The following is a 12358-nucleotide window of genomic DNA, read 5'->3' on the forward strand; positions in this document are numbered from 1 at the left end:
GCCTGATTTGAAAAGATGAGCTTGGCCAGTCAGATTGTGCCTTAGGATATTTTTGTGATACCAACAATTGAACCCATGGCTTCCTGCATACTAAGCAATCAGTGTACCAAATTCTTAGCCTGGCATTAGGAATTCGAGTTAAGAAATATGGAAAGAAGCACTAAGTTAGTAGGAGCAGAGCTGAGGCTAAAAGGCAGAACCAAAAGTTGTTAAATGATTGTTGTGAAGGGAGGCTGGGATGAGCAGGCTGATGATATGGAGTGTTGAGTTTGGCGTGGTTGGAGGATAGGGTGGGGCAGAAAGGACCAGAAACAGAACAGCCAGGTTGGCACTTGGCATTCTGGGGCCACATTCCACCCCTTTTCTTTTCTCTGTTTCTATGCCAGGGTAGCCTTAAAATAAATCCTTCATACCTTGAGCTAACTTTATTTTTATATTAATAATCATTGCTTTTTTTTGGGGGGGGTGCAGTTACTGAGGCTTGAACCCAGGGCCTTATACAATATGCGACTAAATCCCCTGTCATTTGAGCTGCATCCCTAGCCCTTTTGTTTGTATTTTGTTTCTAAGATAGGGTCTTGTTAACTTTGCCCAGGCTGGTCTTGAACTTGTGATCCTCCTGCCTCTCCTTCCTAGTAGCCAGGATTACAGGTGTTTGTCATCCTACCAGGTTTTGAGTTAATGTTAGTGCTTGTTCATCTTATCCAAAAGAGTCAAGTTAAAATATACGACAAGCAAGTACTGCCAGGGGAATTTGAGTCCTGGTTTTCTGGGCACAGAGTTTCTGCTCTCATCACTGTACCCCTTTGCCACATTACAAATTCTGCTCTGGTCCATCAGAGTCCATGGAATCACCTTCATGTACCTAAAAAAGAACCAATAATGGACGCAAGTGTCCTGAATCCTTGTTCTAAGTCTTGGCTGGCATTCCAGAATACTGAAGGACAGGGTGAAGGCAAAGAAAGTCTCAAAGCAACTGGTCGGTGTCAACATGAAACTAACGCAGGATTCCTCTTCCAGAGTGGAAAGTATTAGAATGGGGAAAGTGGATGGGGCTAGAGAAAGATTCAGTTCTCTGCAGAGAACTTGGGGCTTCATAAATTCTATGGCTGGATGCTGAGTGTGGTGAAACATACTTGTAATCCTGGCACTCAGGAGGCTGAAGGAGAAGGATTACAAGTTCTATGCTAGCCTGGGCTACACAGCCAGATCCTACCTAAAACACACACGTGTACACACACACACACACACACACACACACACACACACACACACCAGGGACTTGTCTATCCCCACTTCTAGCCTGAGATTTTAAGATAGTGTCTGACATATATTTGAATGAATGAGTGATTGAATAAATGAATGGCAAAAGTGGGTCACGGCACCTGTTCAAGTGTCTGAATCCTTCTTTCTTCAGTGGAATCCTCCCAAGTCAAGGAACACCTGTCTCTATCTCTATACAACTATTCATGCAGCACTTGGAGTAATGTTTACAGTGACTACTTTAGCTTTACACTTCACCTTTTCAAAAAGAAACACAAAAAAACCCAAATCCCAGAGACACTGTGTTGGTGACTGCAGGAATGACAGAGCTCCAAGCCTTCAAATGGACAACTCTGGACTGTATTTGCTCTGTTTACCAAAACACCACCCGCTTTGTCTTCCTCTGTCTGGACAGAGTGAGGTTTTCATTTTAAGAGGCTGACTAAAAAATGCAGGGCCACTTCCTGGGCAGGCTTCCAAGTGACTACATCTTTCTCACAGCGCTCCCCAGAGCCCCAGCCCAAGCTGCCTGGGGCGGGGCCTCCAGCCATTGGTGGCTGGTGAAGCTACCACAGTAACAGTTATCTGCAGCCCGCCAGAATTGCTGGGCTTTTTAGGCCCTCTCTGGGCACAGATAACGGGGCTTTGGCCTTTGCAGCAAAGAGAGACGTCAGAGGTTGTGATTGGCTGGCCTTGTGTGTGTGAAGTACAGGAGGATGTCGGGCCACACTTCCGAGTATGATGCTCCGTTTAGCCGAGTACCCCGGGTGTGGGTGAGTCTAAATGTTGGAAGGCTGCCATCGTTGGTTGGGAAATGTTCAAAGCTGGGCATTATGACTTTTCTATATAAGGGTATGACTTAGCATATTTCTTAACCCAGCAGAGCCTCAGTTGCCTTTTCTGTGAAATAGGTGGAATAGAATCCAATCTTATAGGAGACCAGAAGGATGTCTTGATTCTAGAGTGTTCGAAGGCCTAGGAGAGATAACAGATCTAGGGTACTTCATTTGGTACCTGGCACATGGTAGACACTGAAAAGCTCTTACTGTTTGTGAGGCATCCGTTTAAAGGGGGGAGGGGTGCTCAGGGACAAAGCCCTGTCTTTATTTTGATCAGTACGATATTTCTCAGAGACTGCACAGATTTGTTCTACTTCTTCATCTTACTCATGTAGTCAGCAGAAATAAAACTTCAGGGGAAGATAATGCTGAAGAATACACACACACACACACACACACACACACACACACACACACACACACACACATATATATTTTTTCTTTTCTTTTCCCTTCCAGACGCTGACTGCACCAGCCCCATTTGCAGATGAATCCAGCTGCCAGTGCCAGGCACCCCATGAAAAACTAACCATTGCTCAGGCTCGCTTAGGAACACCAGGTAAGGCTGTACTTTTCTTCCCCAAAGGGACTCTACCTTGACATTTTGAAGCATCAGCAAGCTTTGGCACTCCATCACAGCTGAAGTTAAAAGATTGCAGGCACAGGGCAAGAAGGGTAAACATTAACAGTGGTAACCTAGACCAATCAAAGGAACCTGTTCCAATGGGCAGCCCAATACATGAGCTTGGGCCCCAGGCCTGTCATTTACTGGTTCTACAGCCTGGGGCAAGTCATGGGAGGGATCAAAGTAAGATAAAGAGGACACCTGTTTCACAAGGTTTGTGTGACAGCTAAGTTCAGTTAAATGTACCTAAGTAATTTTTAAATTATGAAGGCATTTTTTTTTCCCACCCACCGGTACTGGGATTTGAACTCAAGGGCTTGGTACTAGCATTGTTTGTTCATTCGGCTGGCAGTTTACCACTTGTGGCACACCTCCAACCTGGTGCTTTTTAAAAAATATATGTGTGCTGGTACTGGGGCTTGAACTCAGGACTTTGTGCTCCCACTTAGCTTTTTTTTTGCCAGTCCTGGGGCTTGGACTCAGGGCCTGAGAACTGTCCCTGGCTTCTTTTTGCTCAAGGCTAGCACTCTGCCACTTGAGCCACAGCGCCACTTCTGGCCTTTTCTATATGTGTGGTGCTGAGGAATTGAACCCAGGGCTTCGTGTGTATGAGGGTAGTGCTTTTACCACTAGGCCATATTCTCAGCCCCCCCACTTAACTTTTTCAGATCAAGGCTACTGCTACACTTGAGCCATACCTCTACTTCTGTTTGTTTGTTTTCATGGTTGTTGCATTGTTTTTGCTGGTTAATTGAAAATAAGAGTTGCTTGGGCTAGTTTTGAATTTCCATCCTCAGATCAGCGTTCCGAGTAACTAGGATTATAGACAGAAGCCACCAGGGCCCAGGTTTTAACTTGGCTTTTTGCTGATTATTTTTGGAGATGGAGTCTCATGGACTTTTCAGTCCACTTGGCATCAAACCATGATTGTTCTGATCTCAGTCTTCTACGCAGCTAGGTGGGACTTTCCAGCTCCCAGGCCTATGAAGGCTTTTATGAATCTAAGCTGCTATGATTTTTATTCTTTTCTTAAATTCTTTTTTTGGGAGGAGGAACTGGGATTTGAACTCAGGACCTTGAGCTTGCTAGGCAAGCACTCTGCTGCTGAGCCACATCTCCAGCCCAATTATTACTATTCTTTAAAGTCTGTATGCATTTTTTGTCCATCATGGGGTTTGAACTTGGGGACTAGGCACTGTCCCTGAACTCTTTGCTCAAGGCTAGTCGTCTACCACTTTGAGCCACAGTGCCACTTCCAGCTTTTGAGTGGTTAATTGGAGAGAAGAGTCTCCCAGGGACTCTTCTGCCTGGGCTGGCTTTGAACTTCAATTCTCAGATCTCAGCTTCCTGAGTAGCTGGAATTACAGGCATGAGCCACCAGTGCCTGACCTGTATGCATTATTTTTGCCAGTCCTGGGGCTTGAACTCAGGGCCTGAGCACTGTCCCTGGCTTCTTTTTGCTCAAGGCTAGCACTCTACTTCTTGATCCACAGCGCCACTTCTGGCTTTTTCCATATATGTGGTGCTGAGGAATCGAACCCAGGGCTTCATGTATATAAGGCAAGCACTCTACTACTGGGCCACATTCCCAGCCCGCTGTATGCATTTTTAAAAGTTTCTAGTAGGCTTTAAAATGACTTACCTCTGCTACAGAAGTTTGTTCATGCATTCCTTCCTGAGATCTAACAAGAACTATAGGTTGGGTGAGGCTGTGCATGTCTGTCTTCCCAGCTTACATCGGAGGCATAAGTAGGTATATGGTAGCCCAAAGCCAACCCCAGGAAAACATGTGAAACCCTATCTGAAAAATAACTAAAGCAAAAAGGAGTGGGAAGCATTGCTCAAACAGTAGAATACCTGCCTAGCAAGCATGAGACCTTGAGTACCATCAATCAATGAATCAATAAAATTATAAAGTGCCATTTCTGTTTCCCAAGGATTCATAATTAAGGAGATAAGACAATTATATATACAATGAAAGCCACAAGCAGCATGAATATACAATATTGATGCTAAATAATAGCTCAGAGAAACCCAGATTCATGTGTTCTGGAGTGCCACAAGTAAGATTTCAGAGAGGAATGAAAACATAGTTGATACTGTTGTTTTCTTTTTTGTCCCTATCCTGGAACTTGAACTCCAGGCCTGGTGCTGTCCTTGAGCCTCTTTGTGCTCAAGGCTAGTGCTCAACCATTTGAGCCATAGCACCACTTCTGGCTTTTTTTTTTTTTTTTTGCCAGTCCTGGGGCATGAACTCAGGGCCTGAGCACTGTCCCTGGCTTCTTTTTGCTCAAGGCTAGCACTCTACCACTTGAGCCACAGCACCACTTCTGGCCTTTTCTATATATATGGTGCTGAGGAATCAAACCCAGGGCTTCATGTATACGAGACAAGCACTCTTGCCACTAGGCCATACTCCCAGCCCTGTAATGAATATTATTATGTCCTATCTACAGAGAACACAAATGAGCACTTGGGGCACTGTAGAAATATTTGGAATGTTCTGGCCAGGTAGTACTAGGATTCACTTGCAAGTCCCTTTACCTCTCATATTGCTTTTAAGTTGTTTCTATTAGCATACATTAATAGTATATTGGGGTTGCATTGTGATAGTTCTATCAATACATACAGTGAGTGTACTTTGAAGTTTCCCTCTTTGTTATATTCCCTGTGCCTCCTTCTCTCCATCTGTGTGTGTGTGTGTGTGTGTGTGTGTGTGTGTGTGTGTGTGTGTGTGTGTGTGCTGGTCCTGAGACTTGAACTCAGGGCCTGGGAGCTGTCCTCAAAAAAAAAAAATATATATATATATTTTTTTTTTTTTTTGCCAGTCCTGGTAGCACTCTACCACTTGAACCACAGCCCTACTTCCTGCTTTCTAGGGATTAATTGGAGATAAGTCTCATGGACTTTCCTGCATGGGCTGGCTTCTAACCGTGATCCTCCAATCTCAGCCTCCTAAGTAGCTGGTATTACAGGCATGAGCCATTGTGCCCCAGCTTCCACTCAGTTTTTTCAAACAGTATAGTGTTGTATAGCACTGGCCTTAGGCACCTGCAGGGCTAAATTCAAACATACTCAGGCATTGGGCTAAAAGGTGGAAGGTATAGAGCAAGGCAGAACATGGGCTGCACATTATAGTAAGTTATTTGTCTTGTTAGGAGCTGGTGGCTCAAACCTGTAATCCTAGCTACTCTGGAGGCTGAGATCTGAGGATTGTGGTTTCAAGCCAGCCTGGGGCTGAAGAATCAGTGAAACTCTTATCTCTCATTAAGCAGCAAAAAGGCAGAAGTAGAGTTGTGGCTCAAATAGTACAGCACCAGCTTGAGAAAAAAAAGCCAAGAGAGAGCAGCTGGCCCCAAGTTTATGGTTCAGTACTGGCACAATAAAATTTACTATGTCTTAAAATTTTTCCTCCTGCAGGTTCCCCAACCTACCTCCTTGCTTCCTGAAGACAAGAAAAGATTAGGTTTCTTTTTCTTTTTGTCCTGTAGAAATTCCCACAGTCTGGAAATTGCTGACACATTACAATTTTTAAAAGTGAGCTTATTGCAAAATCAACTCTGCAAATACTCCTCAAATTTACTAAATGGCCTTTTTCTCAGTAATTATGTCATCTTTCTTTACTTTTCTCTCCTTTGCTTCCTGAATTCATTTCTCCTGTTCACCTCTGAATCATTAGCAAAAAGTTCTACAAACTGCCATCTGCTTTTTCATGGAGTTTATATCTTAAAACAAATTTTCCTCAATTGAATTCAAATTGAATAAGACCATTGAAACCCAGGATCCCTCATTAGACAGTTTGTTATTTCCAAGCATATTCTGTTTACTGTGTCTTATTTAGAATACAGTATAATCCTGCAATTCTGTTTGTTCAAAATAGTGTATAATTGAAAATAGTTGCATTTCTTAATCTGACATAAAGCCTCTAGATTTTTATTAGAGAAATTTAATTTATTAATAGCATCCTATCATCTAAATCTATTAATGTCTTTATGTTCTAAATTAATGAAGTTGAATTGCCTCAAGAAATAATCATAGTTTTTAATCAAATCCTAAAGATCATTCAACAGACGTTGGCACATATTTCTTCCTTTTTAAAAGTGTCACTTCTTTTGTGGTGCTGAGGATTGAACTCAGGACCTTGTGCAAGATAAGCATGTACTTTATCTCTGAACATATCCCTGGTCCCTAAAACTTCATTTTTATGCCATTAATATAACACATGTGGATATTTTCTAAATGTCAGTAGAACTCTTTGGTTTACAATGAAAACTTGTGATTCTTTTCCTTTCTTAGTCTGACACTAATTCTTGTTCTTTGTAGGTACTTAATGCTTGATAATCAACTTTCAAAAATGTAGTTGACATTTCTTCCATTGTCATTGTTTTCCCTGTTTTGTCTGATCATGGGAAAAATAATACCTTTTAGGCTTAAAAGATAATTTATGGTATTTTAGGAGGAGGTAGAGATTAAATGCGTGTGTGTGTGTGTGTGTGTGTGTGTGTGTGTGTGTTTCAGCCTATTTAGCCCTTATATCCCTATTTTCTACATTTTTTGTTTTGCTTTTTTTAGCCAGTCCTGGGGCTTGAACTCAGGGCCTGAGCACTGCCCCTGGCTTCTTTTTGCTCAAGGCTAGCATTCTACCAACTTGAGCCACAGCACCACTTCTGACCTTTTCTATATATGTGGTGCTGAGGAATCAAACCCAGGGCTTCATATATATGAGGCAAGCACTCTACCACTAGGCCATATTCCCAGCCCCTGCATTTTATTTTTTTTATTAGCATGTAATAATTGTACAGAGCTATCAAGAAAATGTGATTTTGGCTTCATGTATACATTTGGTAAAAATCAAATCAAGATAATTAGTGAAATAGTACTTACCAGAAACTTAGGAGATAAGAAGAGGAGGAAATAAAAATAGATTGGCCAAACAGGTGCAAGGTTGACATTAGAATAACTTCTTTTTTTTTTTGCCAGTCCTGGGCCTTGGACTCAGGGCCTGAGCACTGTCCCTGGCTTCTTCCTGCTCAAGGCTAGCACTCTACCACTTGAGTCACAGCGCCACTTCTGGCCATTTTCTGTATATGTGGTGCTGGAGAATCGAACCCAGGGCTTCAAGTATAGGAGGCAAGCGCTCTTGCCACTAGGCCATATCCCCAACCCTAGAATAACTTCTTATAATCATTCTTTATTTATTTATTTTTTTTTTTGGCCAGTCCTGGGCCTTGGACTCAGGGCCCGAGCACCGTCCCTGGCTTCTTCCCGCTCAAGGCTAGCACTCTGCCACTTGAGCCACAGCGCCGCTTCTGGCCGTTTTCTGTATATGTGGTGCTGGGGAATCGAACCTAGGGCCTCGTGTATCCGAGGCAGGCACTCTTGCCACTAGGCTATATCCCCAGCCCCATTCTTTATTTTTTTTGAGACAAAGCCTTGCTATGTATCCTTGGCTTTCCTCAAAGTCATGATCCTCCTGCCTTCTTGGTAGATGGAACTAAAAGTACATGCTACCAGGCACAACTTCTTATATTCTTTTTAAAAAGAATACTGTTAGGTCTCCTTCCTTCTATTGCATACAAGCATAAAATATCTCAACATTGTCTGTACCTATTGAGAAAAGGTGTCTGATGTACTTAGAATAAGAGCAATATCTGAATATGGGAAACTACTCTCTTTCATCATCCATCTTTGGATTATTTTCTTAGATTTTCCTTTGGTGTTTTTTTTTTTGTTTTGTTTTGTTTTTTGCCAGTCCTAGGGCTTGAATTCTGGGCCTAGGCCCTGTCCTTGAGCTTCTTTTGCTCAAGGCTAGCACTCTACCAATTGAACCACAGTGCCAACTTCAGACTTTTGCTGAGTAAATTATTGGAGATAAGAGTCTCACAGCCTTTCCTCCTCAGGCTGGCTTCAAATGGCGATCCTCAGATCTCAGCCTCCTGAGTATTATAGCTGTTGAGTCAGCAGCACTGGCTTCAATTTTCACTTTCTAATCGAGAGTAGAAAAGGTGTATAAGTTGGCAAACAAATATAAAACTTTCACAAATGTAACAAAGATTTTCTTAGAATAGTAGGATGGGAGTATAATAGAGTGAGCAACTCCTTCCTCCCCTATTGTAACCTGCTTAATATGCCAACCTGATGGAAACCTGTCCTCTCCACTGTCTCTGATTTGAAAGGGATGGATTTGGGGCTGGTTCAGCCAGATGGTGTCCTGCAGGATTGTGAAGGAATATAGTGTTGTCTGCTCATCTCGGACCAGAGCTCCAGGGCCAGAAGCAAGCTATCAACAACATACAACATTGTTACACAAGTACTACTCGCTTTCCACATATATTTCCTCTTCTCTTATAATAACAAAAAGGTTACAGAGTGACCTTTGTCTGATGGTAAACTGGTAACCTGGACCAATTTATCCTCTCTGGAGAAATAAGCCTTGATTGTAGCATCTGCTACATGGTGTAAACACTCCTACCATGGTTCATTCCAGGCTACCAATGAGACTTGGCACAACCTTATTTGAATAGTATACACAAATTTCAGCACATTATTACCTAAGAGAACAAGACTTGGGATTTTCTTTGAGAATGTCTAGACTCAAGGATGGAATCCTTTGTCCTTTTCTTTGAACTCCTCAGTTCCTTATACCTTGATATTCCAGCCGGGCTTACTCTGCTGGCTCAGATGTTACAATTCCCCTGGGGGTCTAGATACCTCCCTTAGTGCTCTGTGTTTATCTTCCCTGTTGGCTAACAATATATACTTTGGTTTGATTTTAATTTTGTGTTTGCTCTGCTTTGATGTCTTTAGGAGAACCTATTCTTTCTTTTAAAAAGGTTTAGAAATTTGTATGATAAAGGTGATATACAGAAGAGTTACAGTTACCTAAGTCAGGTAAAGAGTACATTTCTTTTTGGACAATGTCTCTCATCCCTCACTCTCTTCCAGTTTTTCCTTCCCGTCCCCACCCACAAGTTGTATAGTTCATTTTCCACATAATGTCTAGTGAGTATCATTGCTGCATTTGTTCATCCTTTGTCCCTCCATTTCTGTGCCTCCTCTTACCCTCCCAAAGACAGAAAAATGAACAAACAAGACAAAAAGAAAAGAAAACAAAAACCACAGCAAAGAAAAAAAATCTCTTGTTTCCATTTCCTGGAGTCCATTTTGATAAATATTATTTTATGTGATCAGATGCACTTAGGCATTGCACCTTTGTGTTCCTTTCCTAAGGGGAAAAAAACGATTCTTAAAATCAATTTCAGGTACTAATGTGAAACCCATACTAACTAGAGATTGTGTCTCATCCAGGTAAACTTTCTTATGGTATAATACTAATGGACCATCACTGGGATTCTTTATTCTGAGATTGTCTTAACAGTGCTGTTGTCTTTCTTCCACAGTTGACAGACCTGTCAGAGTATATGCCGATGGAATATTTGACCTTTTCCACTCGGGTCATGCCAGGGCACTTATGCAAGCAAAGACCCTGTTTCCTAACAGCTACTTGTTGGTAGGAGGTAAGAAGAGCATTTTCTCTTTGTCCAGAAAAGTTCTTTTATATAAATGTTTCCTGAGGGACTCCCTTCAAGCTTCCATTAGTAAAATCTGACATTGTTCATTCTGCCTTGCTTACGTGTTCACTGACTGAAATTTAAAATGATGTTTAAAAAAAACAACCATAGGGGAAATTACATTGTGACATTGTGTACCATTGACCTTCAAGAGAGACAGATGAATAATACTACCCAAGGATAGATGCTTTATGCTTTCCATGGATACCTTTCTCCTGGTATTTGAGCCATGTATAACCCTAAAATTTTCTATTGGGTCAAGAGAAAAGCAATAATAATCGGATATCAAATCTCAGAGAACTGAAGGGCTTTAGGATGATGGAAGCTGAACAGGGTCATTGTATATTTTGTGTGTGTGTGTGTGTGTGTGTGTGTGTGTGTGTGTGTGTGTCCCACAATACTTAGGACTATATTGTGCTAATAGCAGTGAGTTATGACAGCCCTAATTAGTTGAATTTATGTACAGTAAGTTAGAGTAGTGGAGATTTATGTGCCCAGGCAATCTTGATTCACAATAAAAGGCCCGCCTTACTTTCTAAGCTTGTGGAAAGAAAAGGATGCTTCTGTGTGGACTGAAATTCTCCCCTCCTCCAAGAAAGCCTATGTAGTTCACTTAGGGTCAAAAGGGTATAGAGTACCTGACTCAAAAGATTGGTATCTCACTCCTGTAGCTTCTGGAAAGAAGAAGTATGTTCATTCATATGACCAGGTTTTGTATGAAATAGGTGTCATCAACCTTTAGACTTCTACTGTGAAAAAAAGATAGATAAAAGGCCACATATCTTTTTTTAAGTATATTGTTATTTTCTCCAAGATTAAAATTTAGACAGGAACAGAAAATGCTTGTCCCAGTAGAGTCACCAAATATCTATTACTACTAGGTTGATGATGTTCCAGGAAAGGTCTCTAAAAGGCTGGGTTCATGATATCCGGAAAAAAAGAGGTAGAGATCAAGCAAGCTTATTAGTAAAGCAAAAGAAAGATAGTACAACACCCAGGTATGGGTAGGGGCACATCTGATAACAGGTGCAATAAGTGCTCATATATCATGGGTATTTATGGCAGAGAAGTTGGGGGGCTTAGTTCAAACTTGCCTGAGGCTAAGTGCTCCACTTTTATCTGACACCTGATATATTTTTTGTCATTTTTGCTATTGTGCTGTATTATGAATCGGGCCCAGAGATTTCAAGAGTGGCCTGCTTATTAATTGTATGTTTTAAATTTTATTTATTTATTTGTGTGGGTAATTGAACCCAGGGCATCATGCATGCTAGGCAAGCACTCCACCACTAAGCCACATTCCCAGTCCCCTAAATGTGAATTATTGATGTCTGCATATCCTTCAAATGGATTCTGCCACAAACTCTCTTCAAGACAACAGTCCATCTTCTATCGTGTGTGTGTGTGTGTATTCTACTGGTCCTGGGGCTTGAACTCAGGGCCTGGGTGCTGTCTCTGAGCCTCTCTGTGCTCAAGGCTAGCGTTATACCACTTGAGCTACAATGCCACTTGTGATTTTTCTGAGTAGGTTTTTGAAGAAAAGAGTCTCATGGACTTTCCTGCCCAGGCTGGCTTCAAACCTTGATCCTTGGATTTCAGCCTTCTGAATAGCTAGGATTACAAGCATGACACACAGCTAATCCTGTATTTTTAATGCTTGGAGCAATTATTTTCTCCATGTCTTCTCCCCACCCCCCAGGATGTTTGTTTTAATGATTTCCTTACTCAAGCCCAGTGCATGCTAATCAGCTGGGCAAGCAGACAAGGTCAGAAGAAGAGAGCTGCTCTTTTCCCTTGCACTAAATATTATTGCTTATGAAGGAATGTCGGCTTAAAGCAAGTAGTTCTTGGGTGCTTTTAATTGAACTATTTGTTAATATATTGTCTCTGAATTCTTGGCTGTGGTTCTCCATGCCTCATTTTGTTTTCTGATCTATCCTGCTTCAAAACTATTTTGGGATTATTTCAGAGGAATCCCTCTGCAGAGGAAGAGCCAGTGATGAAAGGCGATGTTTACTGACTGAATCATGACCAGGAGCTCAAAGCAGGCTGAGAACTCC

General features: G+C 41.8%; 1 protein-coding gene across 9 annotated transcripts in view; it reads left to right on the forward strand.

The window, feature by feature from the left end:
• Positions 1–12358, forward strand: part of Pcyt1b (phosphate cytidylyltransferase 1B, choline) — a 75087-nt gene that overhangs the window by 20285 nt on the left and 42444 nt on the right. For 7 of the 9 annotated variants that reach the window (XM_048336386.1, XM_048336388.1, XM_048336381.1 and 4 more), the window contains exons 2-3: positions 2562–2661; positions 10128–10244. In XM_048336386.1, coding sequence (XP_048192343.1) covers positions 2562–2661; positions 10128–10244 — 217 coding nt within the window. Of the gene's footprint in view, positions 1–1903; positions 2116–2561; positions 2662–10127; positions 10245–12358 lie in introns of those variants that run through there. The other 2 variants (XM_048336382.1, XM_048336389.1) reach the window with 2 other exon arrangements.

Source organism: Perognathus longimembris, chromosome 28, assembly GCF_023159225.1.
Source record: "Perognathus longimembris pacificus isolate PPM17 chromosome 28, ASM2315922v1, whole genome shotgun sequence".
NCBI lineage: Eukaryota > Metazoa > Chordata > Mammalia > Rodentia > Heteromyidae > Perognathus > Perognathus longimembris.